Genomic DNA, 18,350 nt, shown 5'->3' on the forward strand with positions numbered 1-18,350 from the left:
ATTGCCATTTGTTATTGCATGATAAGACATCTTATTATTCTTTATATTATTTTTTTGCTAAAGCAAGATTAGAATCTGCATTATTGATGCTTGAATTTCTAAACCATAAAAATCTAGAAAGTGGAATATCTTTTTATTTGTGCTTGATATGAGTCGATCATATCTATTCAAGCCCATAATGCATCATAGTTGGACGATAAAGGGCTCAGAAAATAAAATTAGTATGCAAATATCCACTTCGAGTACATGAAGAATTTTATATGCAACATATTATTAGATACAAAAATTCCCTAAATATCTTATCGACGATTAAAAATCACCAACAATATTAAAGCGTCAATTGGTGGTCGGAAATCGATCGTTGTAATAATAAATAATTAAATATGAGTGCAAAAATTAAACAAACACAAGAAATCATACAAGTTTACCACAAATTGTGGCAACATTATTTTGTAAGGCTTCAAGATGGATATTTCACTAGGTAAAAAAAAAAAAAATAATAGTGTTTGAGCATCAGTATGACCAAGCCATTTTACGTTGTTCAAAAGGTTTTTTTATGTAGAACTGTTGCGACTAATTAAGCTAGTTCAATAATATTAATATTTTTCAGATGACTAAGTTGATGAATGTAGACTTCATCATTAATGATATCAGCTAGTTGAGCTCCGTTCTCCTCCACGGTAAGCTCGAGCTACATCGTAAATAATTTGAATACGACGTGTATTATTTGATACGAGTTCAACTTCATAATTTTTTTTATTAATAATTCTTCCCATTTTAATATATATTAAGATGTTTTGAGCCCTAAAACTAAATAGGATGAGCAAATATATGTATAACACCTGAACTCTGAATGTTGTGTGTTAGGTCGGAGATAAATGATAATATATCTAAAACAAATTACATGTCAATGTGTATATAAAGAGTGTCTCTATTATTCTTAAAGACGAGCCGCTTATATATTCTTAAGATCATGCAGTTGCTGCAATTCGTGCAGGATAAAGATGCAAATTGCAATTTAAAAATTGCAATATAAGGTAACCTATGTAATGGAAAAAAATTGGATAAGATTAATATGTGTTAACCTTATTTGAATAAAATTATCCGAAAAAACATATTTTATTCTATTATATTAGTTTAATATATATATATATATATATATAATAAAAATAAAAATAAAAAACGGTTATAACAACTTTAGAAATCAAAAGGTTCATTTTTTAGCCGTTTGTTGCATGGGAATGAGTGGGACGTTTTGAACTCAATCTTGATGGCTAGTGCAATCCCTTCTCTCCGGTATAGGCTAACAATGAAGGATAAATTTTGTAACTACCTCAAAATAGACACAAAAAGTTCTTTAAAATTCTTCACGTTTGAAATCATTCTTGAAATACCTTACGAGTTATATATCCGAATAAAAATTCCCTTAAGACTATACTTAATTCCTACTACATAAACTTAAACTCTCGGTTTGATTTTGCGATTATCGTATTCTCCCTAGGGGTCAACGTCAAGTTCAAAAAGAACATACATACAAAAATTAGATTTGTTTCATAATAGGAATGGGAAGTGAGTTATTACAAGAAAAAGTTTTGAAAATCAGATCAGCCAAAAAAAATTCCGCTATATGGAAAATGATGCACGAGGAAATTTAACAAATACCTCGTTAGAAGACAGTTATTCTATGTATATCTGGAGTTCTCAAATATTTCATAAATACCTCATTTTGTTTTAATTTTCAGATATATTTTTTGTTATGTTGAATGAAACTATAAAATAAAAAAAGTTAAATGAAAATAGAAAACTGTGAACTAAGGTATTCTCGGAATGAAATGAGGTATTATTAAAATAAATACAAAAAACAAAGTATTGTAAAAAAATATTTTGAAAACGAGGTAGCTCGGTAATTTCAACAAATGGTAGCAACTACTCATTTGGGCGACAAGCTCATAATAAAAATGGCATAGAACTATGGCCCAGAGTTATAATAGGCCAGTTAGCTTTGACTGAATCTCGGCCATTGTACACAAGCAAATAATTTGGAATTCAAAATAAAATAAAATAAACTTGACATATTTTGGCTTTTATTTGCACTTTGTTATGATTTACTTACTTATGGGTAGGTGAAGATGCTCAGAGAATTTAAATGATTAGCTATACCTTTACATTTAATTATGTTGAGAGTATATATAGCATGTCCACAATCTATGTGTTGCATAAGACCTTTACGTTGGGGATAACACAAGGACAGCAACAACAAATTTTCATTTTTTTATGTAAATTTTAATTTTATGGTTCAACTAACTCACTCACACCAAATCATGCTAAACGCCTATCTCACTAGAGGAGCAGATTTGATGAGCTTGTAAGTGCGCTCATTTACAAGATATGCTTAGTTTAGATAGTTCTACTAAAAAAAATCATGTTGTTACTCAATTAAAAAAAAAATTAACAAAGGATGCTTTACGTTGATGTAAGTGTAATAATCTAAAGCGATGGAAACGACCGGTCCATATGATAATGTCATAACCTTTCGAGAAAACTTTGAAATTAAAAATTTTGATCACGTATAAATAAAATAATCAATCGAAATTATACCTATGTCAACAGTTATTCTGAGACCGATATCATATATTCAGCAATTACCGCAATTAGTGAGTAAGATGGTTAACAAGTAAGTGTTGTTGACACACAGTAAGAAATTCTCATATAATAAGTGAAATGTCGTGGGTCTAATCAACCCAACACCAAAAAATCGAAGAATATCAATGACAAATTCGGACACATTCAAAATAATCTATCGAAGATTATCACACAATACTCTTATCAAATCATTTTTCTGTTTTATTTAATTTATTATTAGATCCATATGTGTTCATCGTGTTGGGATAATAGTTGTAACATAATTCATTTTTCAAAACTGTTTGTTAGAAGATAAACTTTCATTCCTCGAAGAGAAAAAATATTATTCGAAAACCCAGAATTCAATTGCCAAAAGCGCGTCAAGTATGTGCCTCCATCGGGGACTTGAGCTATTAAAAGAAAAAACAAAAGACCATTAAAAGGATTTTTTTTAGAAGACCATAAAAGGCTTTCACATTCATACAATGGAGAAATATAATGTGTGACATATATGCCACTTTTAATAATGAGAGCATAAATGCATATCAATTTTTGGTCCTATTACTATAGACGTTGTCTTTGAGCTATACAAATGTTTCATAAATGAAAAGTTGAAAACTGAAAAACATAAATAATCGGTGGAATTTAAGTCAATTGTTGTCGACGTTTAGGTTCACTAATATGCCATTGCATTGAAATAGCCAATAAATGATACGAAATTTCCCCTGAAAGATTACTCTTCTACTTAAGCGCACATGTGCATTGTATTATTATTGTTATTATTATTTTATTTTATTTTTACCGTGGAGAGATGATAGTTATTTACATTTTACTCATAATATAATAACTTAGATAATAATAAAAAATAATTACCAGAAAAAGAAACATTTTATTGGTTTTATTTTATTGGCAACTTGGGGGATAGATCGAAGGTAATGACGATGATGTATTTTAACCGGCTTGGAAGGACGTGAGTGAGCTAAAATTGGCTCCTCGAACATATACGCATCACGAGTGAAGAAATAGTGGATGCGAATGAATCGACCTGACGATAAAACGACGACTGAAGATAAGGAAAGCTTGGAGAGGGACAAAGGGTCGCGATCCCGCGTGTATTGTAAAAAAATCGCAAGTGGTTTATATTTGAAGACCAATCTCGTCTCGAATTCTTACGAAGTATATAGGGTCTAAGTGGACGCAACGTGTTATGTCAATTTGGGATTTATATATGTGTCTTCCCAAAAAAATAATTGGCTACTATCCAATCAAAGCGATGTTTTTTTTTTATGTTGGCTCTTTTATATATCGAATATTTAATTCTCGTTTTGTTTAACATCTAGTCTAGATATCGTTGGGTTAGAACAATTGTTTCTTTGTGGATTATGTTATCTCCCACTAATCGGGTACTATTCATTTTCTCGAGCGCGATCAACACGATGTTCGTTGAAATCTCGGAACACGATGTTTTGTTGAAATCGGGACCTTATGTAGGTGGCGCAACCACTAGCTGCCTAACGCAACCCTCTTGAAATTAAGGAACAAAGTGATCTTAGATCAATCTTGGTTAAAGTTATTTGGGGAGAATTGGTATTACTCTACTATATATGGGTGTTTTGATCTCAATAATTTAGGAATTTCCGTCGTAGGTGTTTTTAAAACAAATAGTTGTATACTCGATTAGCTTATTAGTTTCATTTGGAAGCTAATAATTATCAACATTTTATGTGTGCTTTCATGAACGTTTTCATTGTTGTAGCCGATTGAAACATATATAATTTCATCAAAATTAGTGGCTGTAAACACTTAATTTATGAAAATTAAACTAGTATTTGATCAAGACTTTGACATACAAAGAGCGTTTCATTAGCTATTCATATTTAATTCAGAGGCCGTTAGATTGTATTAGATTTTATTAATGCTAAAGTCTATTCTTTTTAAGAATTGCAAGTTGAAAATGTTGAGAAATGGTATAAATTGCCATGCCAATTTGACAAATCTTGAACGTCAAACTACCATATTATATAATATATATAGTATATACACATTGAAAAATAAAACTTGTTTAATTTAATTACCACAGTCCATTTTAAAAAATTACCGAGTTGTCATTTTAAAAACTATATTAAAAAAATTGCTTTCTTATTCGTTAAGTCGTTACCATGATAGTTCCACGGTACTACCACCAAGCCCTGGCGGCGAAAATAATATTTTAAAAAAATTGAAAAAAGGAGACCCATCATCTCTAACGCAGGAAAATAGTTAAGAGGAAAAGTTTTTACCTTTTTGGACATGTTTTATTCTTAAAATTGTATCGGTCAACACAAAGCATTGTGCAAAAAAAAAAAATTCACATTAAAACAGCTTTTATGCTATATGATCAGCTCATTTTCGTGGATCTGGTCATAACCCAAGTCCCTTCGTTTTGAAGATTGAAGATTTTCGTAGAAAGGAGATATAAATCTTGTATTACCCTCTTCTCATTTATCTATCATTTCAGATTTAGTTTATATTTAGAGCATCCCCGTTTGAAATATTTCGGAGCTCCCAATATCAGATTTTTTTTTCTCTCTTTTGTAAGTTTTATATTTCTTCGTTCACTCAATAAAGTTCCAAGCTTTATCGCGAAAAACTTGGTGGGTCTACGAGAATTTGATCGTATAGTCCCGGGATTGGGATTCAACCGGGAAATATCGAATTGGGTCTATCTGAAAGCTGATAAATTTTGAAGCTTTATGTATGTGGGTTTATTCAGTGGTGAAATTGTAAGTTCTTATTTGTATTTGGGGTTTCGTTTGTTGGCGGTTTCGGTTGATGAAATGTTAAGTAAATCACATGGGTCTCAAAAGGACGAGCTGTTGCATAATTTTGGTTCTTCTGTTATTTGCTTGGGCATCAACAAGTTCAGTGCAAGAGGAAATTCTTAAAGACCAAGTTCTTATCAAGCAACTGGTTAATCCATTATCTGGGAAAATTGACCACACCCTGGTAAGGTTTTTTGTTTTTTTTTTATCCTTTTAACATTTTTCATTGCTTAGTGTAATAGGTTTGATCATGTGAAGCTGCTAGATTTATTAATATATTTATTATTAGTTTGAAAGTGAATCAATGCCTTACGGCCATAAATCTCTCTGGCTCCTCTCTATGATTCAGAATTGGGATTGTTGATCTTAAATTAAATGTCTGCTTTATGTTTTTTTTTTATTTTACACCCTGAGTTTTCCTTGATTGTTTATGTTAAAGTGATTAGGAATGTGCACAACTTACTTCAAACAAAACTTAACCTCAATGTTAAATGGATTTTATTTTCAGGTAGAGGAGTTTTTGTTCGATTGCAAGTTAGAGTTGATCAATCCGAGGACGATCAGATTATTGAGCCCTCGAGCGAAACAAGCCTACTTAAATTGCTTGCGAAGACGTAAGAAATCGCCTCTCGTTTCCGGGGAAGAGAAGTTCGGTTTGAAGAGTTGGTTCTCGAAGTACTTCGAGGCGATATATCGCAGCGATGAAGCTCCCCGTAGGAGAAGCCTTCAAACCCTCCTCGGGGCCGAGGCTCCCGCGCCGGGCCCCGCGTTCGGGTCGCCGAGTCCCAGCCCGGGTCCCGTTTTCTTCTTCTCTCCTCCGACGCCCGTTCCCGACTCCCCGGCCACGCCGTTCTTCCCTCCTTCAAACAACGAGAACTCCTCGACGAGCCTGGGCTCTTCGAACTCCAACGGGGCCGCAGCTTCTGGGCAACACAAGAGCAGAAGCAGCAAAAACTCGGTCGCAATCGCGGTCGCGGTGACCGCCTCGGTGACGTTCTTTGTTGTGGTTCTGCTGTTTCTGTGCTGCGGTGGGTATTGCGGGCCCGGCTCCAAACTCCGGCGTAACGACGAGAGGCCTTTGCTCAGCCTGAGCTTGACCGACTTCACTCTCGGTACGCACATCTCTTTCATACCCGAAATCATCCATAAAGCCTCGCGGTTGATGATGGCAGGGCCTCGTGGCACCACGGTTATCAAATAAAAAAAAAGGGCACCGTAACTGCTTTTCAGCCAATTTCAAACTTGATTTTAAAGAACTAGCCAACGTTTTGTTTATTTTGGTAGATTAGCCATTTATACCAATATTAATGTATGTAAATACTAAGGACAATTGTATAAAATACTAAATGATTCACGAGGCCACGTCACCAAATGTGACTAGATTTTAAACATGCTTAAAACGTTGGCTAGATTACAATTAAAACGTTTCAAGTGCTATATATATATATATATATATATATATATATATATATATATATATAGAAATGCTAAAGTTTTGAGCTTTGTTGATCTCTTAGGAGGAGGAGGAGGAGGAGCCTCACCTCAATTCTACCAATTCGGAAACGGAAACGGAAACCCGACAAAAGACGAGAGAGTCAACCATCATAACCTCAGCAACCATCATAGCGTGACGTCAAATTCCGTCGTCTACACTTCGTCGCCCCAATCCACCGTGTCGTCGGCGTCCTCGGTGACTTCTTACCAGCCCAAACCGTCCAAGCCGCTCGACTTCTCCCACGACGCCGCTCGCGCGCAAATGACCAATCCGCCCCTGAAGCCTCCGCCGGGATGGGCGTTGAATTCCTCCTCGGGCCCGCCGCCCAGACCTCCGCTCAGACCACCGCCGGGCCGGGCCGAGCCCCTCCCTCCCGAGCCGCGCTCCTCGTTCAAGCCCCCTTCCGCGGCCCACAACAACCACCCTCCTCTCCCGACCCCTTTCGTCGCACCAGCTGTCGCCAAGGCGGGCCCGCCGCCTCCGCCTCCTCCGGCGAGGCAGCCCCCGCCGCCGCCCCCGCGGGGCCCACCTCCTCCGCCGCCTCCGAGGGCCGGCAGCGGTCCTCCTCCTCCGCCGCCTCCTCGGGCCGGCGGAGGTCCTCCTCCTCCGCGGCCGCCCAGCTTGCCCTCGGGCTCGAAGCCGCCTCCGCCGCCGCCGAAGCGTTCGTCGAACGCTTTGCCCGGCGGAGGAGCCAATAACAGCTCGGAGGATGAAGCCGACGCTCCCAAGGCCAAACTGAAGCCGTTCTTTTGGGACAAGGTTATGGCGAACCCGGATCAGTCTATGGTCTGGCACCAGATAAAATCGGGCTCATTCCAGTGAGTGTCTTACCGTGAGTTTTGGGCTCCTCCTCTTGGGTTTTTTTTTTCGTGGTATTGATCGAAGACCCTTGTTGAAATGCCAGGTTTGACGAGAATATGATAGAGTCTCTTTTCGGGACCGGTGCGTCGGAGAAGAGTAAAACCGACCAGAAGAAAGAATCTTCCTCCCAAGATCCTACGCCGCACTTCATCCAGATCATAGACGCCAAGAAGTCGCAAAATCTAGCGATTCTCCTCCGGGCGTTGAATGTGACGGTAGAAGAAGTCTGCGATGCACTTCTCGAAGGTTTTTTTTATTAATATTATTATTATTACTATTGTTCTCCCGTGACGATCTTTGTGAAAAGAGGTCCTTAAAAATATTTTGTCGAACCAGGAAACGAGCTTCCCTCGGAGTTTGTTCAGAACTTGTTGAAAATGACACCGACGGCGGACGAAGAGCTGAAGCTTAGGCTGTTCAGCGGAGACCCTTCTCAGCTCGGGACCGCCGAAAGATTCCTCAAAGCGTTGGTTGACATACCTTTTGCCTTCAAACGATTGGAAGCGCTGCTCTTCATGTCCACTCTCACCGAGGAGGTCGCGATGGTCAAAGAGTCCTTCCAGACCCTCGAGGTAAAGACGAGAGTGTTATACTCAACTCACTGAATTCTTCTCTCATTGATTTGCTTAATTTAATGTACTTGAACTATTGCAACTCTTAACAATTATAATAATACCGTAAGGATTTGTCTGGAACCCGGAAAATGCGAGGGAAAGTGAGTGTTTGAAGGAAATTGAAAATGGAAGGGAAAATAGGAGAGAAAAAAAGAATTCTATGTCGTGTTTGAAGGTCATAGAATATATGTGGGGAAAGAATAGGAGAAAAGTGAGAAAGGAGACACATGTATGTGTAGAATTTTCGATAGATTTCATTTTGCACCCGATTAAAGGCTATGGGAAATGAGCAAATAATCTGCCATTTAATTATTAATTTTCCCACACGGCACAAAGAAAATACGAGGGATATTATTTTCCTTTCCATCATAATTTTCTGGTTCCAAACGGGACCTATGACTAAACCCTAATTTCAAAATAATCCAACAAAATACGTAGTAGTAGTATTGTATTCGAGGGATTCTTTTTTGAAGTGACACTTCTGTCGATGTATTATCATTCTCTTTGTATCTAAAACTCGTAGCGTCGCTATATCGTTGCAGGTGGCGTGCAAGGAGCTGCGAAACAGCCGGCTGTTCCTGAAGCTTCTCGAAGCCGTTCTGAAAACGGGAAACCGAATGAACGACGGGACGTTCCGCGGGCAAGCTCAGGCGTTCAAGCTCGACACGCTCTTGAAGCTCTCGGACGTGAGAGGCACGGACGGGAAAACGACGCTCCTCCTCTTCGTGGTCCGCGAGATCATCCGTTCGGAGGGCGTGAGGGCGGTCCGCATGGCCGCCGAGAACAAGAGCCTCTCGAGCGTCCGCTCCGGCGACGACCTCCTCCTCGAGCCGGCGGTCTCCGGCGAGAGCTCCGACGACGCCTCGGCGGAGGAGAGCAACCTCCGGAGCCTGGGCCTCGCGGCCGTCTCGGGCCTCGGGGACGAGCTCGGGAACGTGCGGAAGGCCTCGGTCCTCGACGCCGACGGGCTCACGGGGACGGTCGCCAGGCTCGGCCAGTCGTTGCTCAAGACCCGAAATTTCCTCAAGAAAGAGGCGACTGGGTTTGGGACCGAGGGCGGGTTCGGGCCGAGGCTCGAGGGGTTCGTGAGGAGCGCCGAGGCCGAGATCGTGGGGCTCCTCGAGGAGGAGAAGAGGATCATGGCCCTGGTGAGGAGCACGGGGGATTATTTCCACGGGAACTCGGGGAAAGACGAGGGCTTGCGCTTGTTCGTCATCGTGAGGGACTTCCTCGTAATGGTCGACAAGGCGTGTCGAGAGGTTAGGGAAGCTTCGAAGACCCGCCCCGTCAGAGGCCCTAAGAAAGAAACGTCTTCTTCGCCGGATCTTCGCCAGCTCGGAGCCGGAGCGGGACCGGCACCTGAGCCGCCCCGGATGTCTCCGTTCGATCTCCGGGAGAAGCTCTTCCCGGCTATAGCGGATCGGCGGGTAGTCGATTCCAGCTCCGACGACGAGGCTTGAATTACTTGATTTTTGTCATCGAAGGTAATGATAATGTTACGCGATTGTTTTGCCTCGCCTGTGTCATGTACACGGCTCGGTCTGATCATATTGTTTGATTTTGATTTTTGCAGGTTGTGCTGGTTTATGTAAACAATTCGGACGCTCGACTCGGTTCGCTATTCGGTTTCGTTGCTGAAACGATGAACCGGTAAACCGAACTGTGGTGTTTTTATCAGTTTTGGGGACGAATTGTGCTTAGTTGCATACGAACGGATTTTTGAATACCAATTATGTGATTAGTTGCTAGATGTAGTGTCCTGAAACATTTATTTCAATCGTATAATTCTTTGTTAGAAGGTATTTTATATATTATAGGAAATTTGTTGCTAGAGATATTAGATTTGAACGTTGGAAATTCTCGTACATTAATCCAAAATGCTATCTTTTTTTTCCATGTTGTATTTATATTGGTATTTGGGACGAGAACTCGAAACTAATTTTCACAATTAAATGAAATTTATAAAAGGAATTTTAAAGGCGGCAACTTATTCTTACTCCCACCAAAACTGAAATTGAAATGAATTTTAGGCGGCAAGATAAATCAAATTCCCACCAAATAATACAAGTACAATACACATCTGGATTGGCTTTTGAAACTCTCGTTGAAACAAGCAAATTGTGATTTAAATTATAAAAATTCATGGAAATATTTCAGATAGAGGAACTTGGAACACATTGTGATTAAAATGCTCAAAATGGGTAGCATTCTCATTTAGTATTTCAGATAGCCAGCAAGAAAATTAAGGACACATTACAAGAGAAGAATTAAAATATATTTTTTGAACTAACAGAGGAAGAGAATCATATTCACAATCCCTATCTCCGAAATCCTAAGCACCTAAAACACCACTAATCCTAAAAAAAGAAAGGAAAAAAAAACCGACACAATCACAAAAGATAAACAAAACGAAAAGGAAGCTCTAAAACACGAGACTACAGTTCGGCCATTATAGCTTTCATTCAATGAACAAGATATCTAAGACTCTCTCTCTTGTCTGGACTCTGTTAAACTCTGTTTCTCTCTCTAAGAATCGTCATCGGCACCGGCCTTGGATGAAGGACCGGCCTTCTTGGGGAGAAGAAGGTTGTGGATGTTGGGCATCACACCGCCATTAGCGATGGTGACGTCACCAAGAAGCTTGCTCAGCTCTTCGTCGTTTCTCACGGCGAGTTGAATGTGACGCGGCACGATTCTGGTCTTCTTGTTGTCTCTCGCTGCGTTTCCGGCGAGCTCAAGAACCTGGAAAATGATTACACATCCAAATCACGTTAATCTTGTTTGTAATCGAAACCCTAACAAATTTTTATTTATTTTAATTAAGTAAATAATTGTCAATTCAAAGTTCAATACCAGATCTAATTGAAAACATCAGTAAAAATCTATGAACCAGACCCTAAATTTCCATAGCCAACTAGAAACCCTAACCCTAAATTTCAAAATCAAGGCATGGAAAAAAAAACTCAGATATTAAACAAGTGCAGAGAATCATGTAGAAGAAAGGAAATTCTAGGGAGAGAGAATGAAATTACCTCAGCGGCGAGGTACTCGAGCACGGCGGCGAGGTAGACCGGAGCTCCGGCACCAACTCTCTCGGCGTACTTGCCGGCCTTGAGGAACCTAGCGATACGTCCGACGGGAAACTGAAGACCGGCCTTGCTACTCCGCGAAGTGGCCTTCTTCGCCGCTCCAGAACCTAGGGTTTTGCCTCTACCAGCCATTGACGAATCTTCGACAAAGCTTCACGGGGAAAAAAAGAGTTGGTGCAGGTAGAACCGAAACGTGAGAGAGCGAATTGATATTTTCGAGCGAGAGAAATGAATTTGAGTTTGGGGAAGTTGATTTTTGGGATTATATAGTCGGTTTGGGTTTGAAAGCAGCCAATAGGAGCGGAGTGCGAGGATCGGTATTCGTAGCCGTTGGATAGATGGGATTATTGACGGTTGAGATTTGTTCCAACCGCTTGGAAATTTTTTCTCCTTTGTTTTGGAATGGGTTTGCGTGCGCTATGGATCCGGAGGGGAGCGGTTTGACTAGAATGCCCTTGGCTTTTCAATTTATTTTAACTTTAGAGGCTTGATTCCCTACGGTTGCGCTCATGCCAAGCAATGTATGAAACGCTATTTGTAAGTGAATTGTTGCTCTAGTTTATTTTTTGGATTTATTTTTGGAAAAACTAATATTCTTGTCCCATGTGTCATGAGCATTCGGTACGGAAGCTAGCGGAAAAAAAGCTATTGTTTGCTTTTTTTTATGCCTCACGGAAGTATCGAATTCTGTGTGCACGGAAATGACAAAAAGTCTTCCGCTGATAGGGAGCTCAGGAACAGTGGGAAAAAAGGATTGCGAATTCTCTGTGTGTGTACTGAATGAGAGAGCTAAGTCTCACTTATATAGGCGACCAAGGCTTAGAGGCTACGATGGTTTGAAGTTCAAAACGTTCAGCAATAAAGTCATTAACGCAGGTTATAACTCCCAGTTAATACAACGTTTTGAATTCAAACCAAGCGAACAGTCCAACGATTTTCCAGCCTTAATGGCATTATTATATAGCCATAATGCGCATTTAAAGCTCAAAACCATTGAATTAAAGCACACAAACCGTTGGCTTTAATTCTCAAACGTACAGTTCGACACTTCGTCTGGTCGAGCTCGTCCAGTCGACCTAGAATGACTTCGTCACCACTTCGTCTGGTCGAGCTCGTCCAGACGAGCTCGTCCAGTCGAGCTGAAATGACTTCGTCACTTTGAGTACGTTGGCCTCGCCCTGTCGAGCTGGAATGACATCGTCACTTCGTCCAGTTGACCTAGCCCAGTCGAGCTGAAATGACTTCGTCATTTCGTCCAGTCGACCTAGCCCAGTCGAGCTGAAATGATTTCGTCATTTCGTCCAGCTCGACCTCGCCCAGCCTACCTAGTCGAGCTGGAATGACTTAGTCACTTCGTCCAGCTCGACCTCCCTAGTCGACCTAGTCGAGCTGGAATGACTTAGTCACTTCGTCCAGCTCGACCTTGTCAATTTCTCATTCACCTTAGGTCCGATTTTTGGCAAACAAAATCAGCCATCCACATGTTAATAAATAAAATTTATTAACTTTATTCCAACAATTCTCTCTACAAAACATTCTATACACTTTATATTATATATTTTTTTTTTATAAAAAAATATTATTTATTTAAGTTTTTAGTATATAGTTTGTATAGTAAGTATAATTTATATAGTTTACAAGTATCATATAACTTTATTTTATATAGTTTAGTTATTATATAGTTTCAATTCATAAAAATATAAATTATAAGTAGAATTTATATAGTTTTAATTTTCTATTATTAGTTTAATTTATATTATATATTTTTTATTTATATTATGGCTGAGGAATCATCATCTTACCGAGTTTCTCGTCGAGGTTCACATAAATCACGTCGAAAATCTAGTCGCACTCTCACACCGTCACAATCACAACAACAAGAGAAGCAACAAGAAGAAGTTTAACAACTCTCTCCATCACGACAATTTCCACAAAATTGGTTAAATTTTTCTCAATTTTCTAATTACGAAAACACCAAATATCAACTCATCATCGATCCAACTTTTCATATCAAACTCCAAGTATCCCTATAGAATTATATCAATTCACCCCGGTATCTCTTTTTTTGACCATAATATCAATCATACTATTCTTTGTTTTGTTGTTGAAGCTTTCTGCGTTGTTGCTCGTTATTAGGTCGTACCTATATAAAAACAGCAATGCTTATATAATCAACAACATTGAAATTTAGTACACAAGAAGTTCTAGACTTTTACCGTTTTCCAGGAAAGAAAGCTCTGGCTCACCGATCGACACCAACTTCTTCGAAATACTTTGTCATCTCGACATCTTTCCATCTCAACTATCTAAAATTAGTTTCGAATGCAATTTTACTGAAGGTGTAAGTAGCATCATACAGTTCAAAGCGACAATGATCTATCTTGAACTTGTGTTGGACATTCAGTTGTAAATGATGGTAACATGCTCCGTGAGGGATACCGGAAAACACAACTTCGACACCGTGTATGATGCTAACGTGGCGATTGGATATGAACGCCAAATTATGTATGTCTTCACCGATAGCTTCTCGTAATCTTCTCAAAAACCAAATCCAAGAAGCATGACACTCGCTATCTATAACTCCAAATGCAAGTGGATATAATTGTGAATTCGCATCCATTGCAATTGGGCAAAGCAACTGTCTGTTGTATTTTTTCTTCAGAAATGCACCGTCCAATGATATGACTGGCCGACATGCTTTGAAGCCTTTACGACACGCCCCAATAGAAAAGAAAGCGTACTTGAATTTGTCACCATTTCGCACAAAGTCTGTAACGTCCCATGATTCTTTTGCTGTAACATGTACAGACAGGACGGTAACTTCTGGTAGGATTGTTCCAGTGTACCCCGCACGTACCCAATAGCTTTCTCTTTGGATCTCCAAGCTTTCAGATACGATATGTTCACACCCTATCTTGTCTTCACTTCTTCCATATTGTTATGCGCCGAATACTCCGCCATAGAGCTAATTGAGTACTTGTCTTTAAATATGTGACTGATGACCCATGGTGCAGCTCCTCGATGGCCCTCTGTTCGAACAACACGCGCACATGAGTGTTTACTCTCATATGACGTAATCTCCCACATATCAGACCACTGCACGACCGCTCAACCTCCACATGCATTTCTCGTCTTTGCATAGAACATACCATCTCTTTTTCGAAGAAGATTTCACTCTAAATTCGAAATTATGTTTCAACGCGTACAAGTGGATATGTTTCTTCAATTCAAGTTTGTTTTCAAACTGCTGCCCAATATATATATTTCTTCTGAGCTACCTGTTACTTTGAAAGGTAAGTTAAACAATAACTTAACATATTTTACTTGAAAATTTAAATCCACTTGAGATCTAAATTACCTATAGAAGAATGACTTGGATAATGACTCGGTTCTTCCTTCACAACACCATCAGCGGTGAACTTGAGTGCTTTTCATGAATAAGGAACGATAGGTGATCCGATCATCGGAGGTTCACGCTGACAATGACCCGATGGTTCACAATGACCCGTTGGTACTGTAAAAGTTTCCACAAACTCTTCATATTCTTCCGGATTGGCGAATTCTTCAAATTCTTCACCTCTATCATTGTTATCTCCACACTCTTCGCCACTATTGTGTCCATCATATTTGTCACTGTTGTGATTACAATCTATATGACACATGTATACTTCGTCACCGTTTACGACACCTTTGTACTCGTTAAACAAGTCATCGTCACAACCACCGTCTTCGTTTTCAATTATAGGATCATTTTGTCGATCCTCGATAACAAGAGTATTCCATCTCTTCTTCGGTTCATTGCGAGACACCTTTCCAACTTCCACATCTTTCCATTTACATACTCCTCGATACGTAATAGGCGCAATGATCTGTTTCGGTACCAAACTTACACAAAGTGGAAATCTATTACGATATATGTGCTTCATAAAATACGAAACGTTACCATTGTCCTTCAAAACAGCAGGAGCCATCAGAATTGTACCCATTGTGTATGGGACTTCGAGTTTTAAGTCGAACGCGAATATGTCTAACTCGAGCTTCTCGTATAAAAAATCCACTAACTCCGGGTATGTTATATCTTTCAGAACTGCGAATGCACGCGTATCTGCATTGGTAAACCTCCATGGGTGTTCTTCCTCCTCTCAAGTGCCGTTAACCATGATAAAAACTGCAAAAAAAAAAAAAAAAAAAAAAAGAAGCCAAACTATGCAAAATTAACTTATCCATCGTACAACATCGTACGAAATCGTACAACATTGCATCGTACAACATTGTACAACATTGCATCGTAGAGCATCGTATAGAATCGCACGACATCGTAAAGCATCGTACATACCATAATTTTTTTTTCCAAATTCCATCGTACAAAAAAGTTAAATCTCATCCTACCATATCGTAAACCATCATCATACAAAAAAGTTAAAACCCATATTTTTTACTATGTTTTCCAGATTTGATCGATTTTTATCACTACAATCTATCATATACAATCAAAAGTTATTTAAAATGATTAAGTTAGTAATCTTACCCATGATTCCTTGAAATCCACTTAAGTAGAGAGGATTTGATAGAAGGAGATAAGATTGAAGTGTTACCAATTTTTGGATATTTTTCAAAATTAGGGTCTAATCTTAATATTAATTCAATTATTAAGCCCAACTAATGAAAATTCTCTATCAATAACCTTTTACGATAACACTGTGTCTCCTTTGAATTATGAGTTTTATTATAATAAAAAAATTATTTTAATAGTTTATTTCTTGATCTTTACAACTTTATTATATATATTTCTTATACAAATATATATAATCATCAAGGACAAGAGATATTTATAAAATGTTTTAAAACTCGAGATATTCAGGGAATTACTATCTCCGAATGAGATATTTTTGAAATTTCTCTTATTAGGGTTCAATTTTGTCGTTAATGCAACTATTGGAGAGGATAAATTTTAAAGTATGTGTGAAACCGTACCAAGTTTAAATATTATAGGCCAAATATAAAAAAAAAATGCATTTTTACAAAATTGCCCCTTATATATATACTATTTTAGGAGAAATTTCACATTGTATAGACGATAATTAGCAAAATATCAAGACTAGACTTATTATTTGAAAAATATCTCAAATTGAACTTTTGACCAATTTTTAGATAAAAATGTCTCTGAAATGTTTTGGAATCATATTCAACCATATGAAATCATCTTAAACCATCGAAAACTATCAAATACCTTAAACTATTTTAGACCATCGAAAGCCATTTAAAACCGGCTTAAACCACCAATGGAAACCATCTTAAATCATTTTGATCATAGGAAGCCATCTTAAACCATATGAAAAGATCTTAAAACTGCATGGAATGGGTGAAATGAGAGAGAGAGAGAGAGAGAGAGAGAGTAAAGAGAAGTTTAAATAATCTCGGGGTATTTTTGTCCGAAATATAAGTCAAAAGTATAATTTCATATAATTTTTAAATAAATAAGCTCACTCATAATATTTATCTAATTATTAGGTTCACATTATAAAATTTTTCTTTAAAAGTTAAGAGATAAACACTATTACCAGGTAGTAGTTGCTACGCGATGTTGGTTCAATTAGGAACTAAAACAAACCATCAATATCAATATCAAGTTTCTTTTAAGTAATAATACATTTATTTTTATTCTTTGGGGCTTTATTTTTCTATGTGTTTTATTGTATTAATGGAGCATTCCCAATTCGTTGGAGTCTCTTCACTACTACAAACAATGGATTCCACAACGGTACAGAACCGTTGTGGAATCATTCCACAACGGTACTGTACCGTTGTGGAAACCTCCACGTTTCCACAACGGGACGGTCCCGTTGTGAAAAATGAATCAATTTTTTTTAACACTCGCCGCGGCCACGTATTGACTTCGCCGCGGCGTGATCTTCCACAACGGTACCCCGTACCGTTGTGCAATAGTTCGCCGCGGCCAATGACATACATGGCCGCGGCGAACAAGAATTATGTTGATTTCCGTTTCTCGCCGCGGCAACGGTACGTACTCGCCGCGGCGTGATCTTCCACAACGGTACAGACATACCGTTGTGGAATAGTTCGCCGCGGCCAATGACATACATGGCCGCGGCGAACAAGAATTTTGTTTTTTTAAAAATTCTCGCCGCGGCAAGGAATACCTTTGGCTGCGGCGAGATGAATTCCCATGAAACTTTGCCGCGGCGTAATGATTACACGTCGCGGCCAAATTGTACCTGAGAGCTATTTTTTTGTTTTCCAATTAAAAACCTGAAAATTAAATATATCCAAAACCAAATATATATCCAAAAAATCCAAATACATCCATAACATCCAAAATATATACATAACATCCAAAACCAAATATATATCCAAAAAATCCAAAAATAAATATCTATATCCAAAACCAAACTAATATTCACATTCTATAAAAGTTTGTACGTATAACACCCACTCTTCTCGAACTCTCTCTAAGTTATCCGGTGTATATGACTTCTTCATTTGTAATTTATCTATACCAACTCCAACAATATCACGCATATAACTTAAAACATAATACCCGCATTCCGTGTTTCCGATTTGTTTGGGAGCCGAGGCATTTGTGATTAAGGTTGATTGACCGTTACTTCGGGCTTCTTGATTGTGAAGCTTGAAATCCAAAAAAATCCTTATACGCCAAAAAAAAAACAAATTAGAAAAGAAGCATTAGTGGAAATGAAATATTTCAAATAACATGTAATTAATTTACCTTTTTATCAACATCCTTAAATCCAATGGGATTTTATTTTTCAACGGATCGAAGAACATCGCTTGATCTTTCCAAAGATCGAAGACAACAAGCATCCAATGTTCATTTAAATTGTACGGC

General features: G+C 38.5%; 2 protein-coding genes across 3 annotated transcripts; one reads left to right on the forward strand and one right to left on the reverse strand.

Annotated features, from left to right (window-relative positions):
* The first annotated feature begins 4,921 nt into the window (after positions 1 to 4,921).
* Positions 4,922 to 10,287, forward strand: FH5 (formin homology5). Of its 2 annotated transcripts, none has more exons than XM_089615654.1 (7): positions 4,922 to 5,607; positions 5,932 to 6,535; positions 6,941 to 7,736; positions 7,823 to 8,025; positions 8,116 to 8,351; positions 8,936 to 9,877; positions 9,967 to 10,287. In XM_089615654.1, the coding sequence occupies exons 1-6, from the start codon at positions 5,455 to 5,457 to the stop codon at positions 9,851 to 9,853; spliced, it is 2,910 nt and encodes a 969-aa protein (XP_089471780.1). In that variant the 5' UTR covers positions 4,922 to 5,454; the 3' UTR covers positions 9,854 to 9,877; positions 9,967 to 10,287. The 2 variants fall into 2 exon arrangements, with proteins under 2 accessions (XP_089471780.1, XP_089471781.1); XM_089615655.1 differs by having other exon boundaries at positions 6,944 to 7,736.
* Positions 10,288 to 10,576: 289 nt separating this feature from the next.
* On the reverse strand, positions 10,577 to 11,716 carry RAT5 (Histone superfamily protein). Its single transcript, XM_089615656.1, has 2 exons — positions 11,426 to 11,716; positions 10,577 to 11,135 (listed from the first exon to the last, which is right to left on the reverse strand). The coding sequence occupies exons 1-2, from the start codon at positions 11,612 to 11,614 to the stop codon at positions 10,920 to 10,922; spliced, it is 405 nt and encodes a 134-aa protein (XP_089471782.1). The 5' UTR covers positions 11,615 to 11,716; the 3' UTR covers positions 10,577 to 10,919.
* Between the last annotated feature and the right edge of the window lie 6,634 nt (positions 11,717 to 18,350).

The sequence above is a fragment of the Urtica dioica genome, chromosome 5, assembly GCF_054948205.1.
Source record: "Urtica dioica subsp. dioica isolate 48M chromosome 5, U.dioica_male_clone48M_v1_H2, whole genome shotgun sequence".
NCBI classification, from domain to species: domain Eukaryota; kingdom Viridiplantae; phylum Streptophyta; class Magnoliopsida; order Rosales; family Urticaceae; genus Urtica; species Urtica dioica.

Excerpts from the sequence above, each read along its gene's own strand:
- FH5 (XM_089615654.1), top strand. The coding sequence starts at position 5,455 with ATGGGTCTCAAAAGGACGAGCTGTTGCATAATTTTGGTTCTTCTGTTA. Across the intron at positions 5,608-5,931 it reads GGAAAATTGACCACACCCTG|GTAGAGGAGTTTTTGTTCGA; the intron begins GTAAGGTTTTTT and ends TTTTATTTTCAG. Across the intron at positions 8,352-8,935 it reads AGTCCTTCCAGACCCTCGAG|GTGGCGTGCAAGGAGCTGCG; the intron begins GTAAAGACGAGA and ends ATATCGTTGCAG.
- RAT5 (XM_089615656.1), bottom strand. The coding sequence starts at position 11,614 with ATGGCTGGTAGAGGCAAAACCCTAGGTTCTGGAGCGGCGAAGAAGGCC. Across the intron at positions 11,136-11,425 it reads TCGAGTACCTCGCCGCTGAG|GTTCTTGAGCTCGCCGGAAA; the intron begins GTAATTTCATTC and ends ATCATTTTCCAG.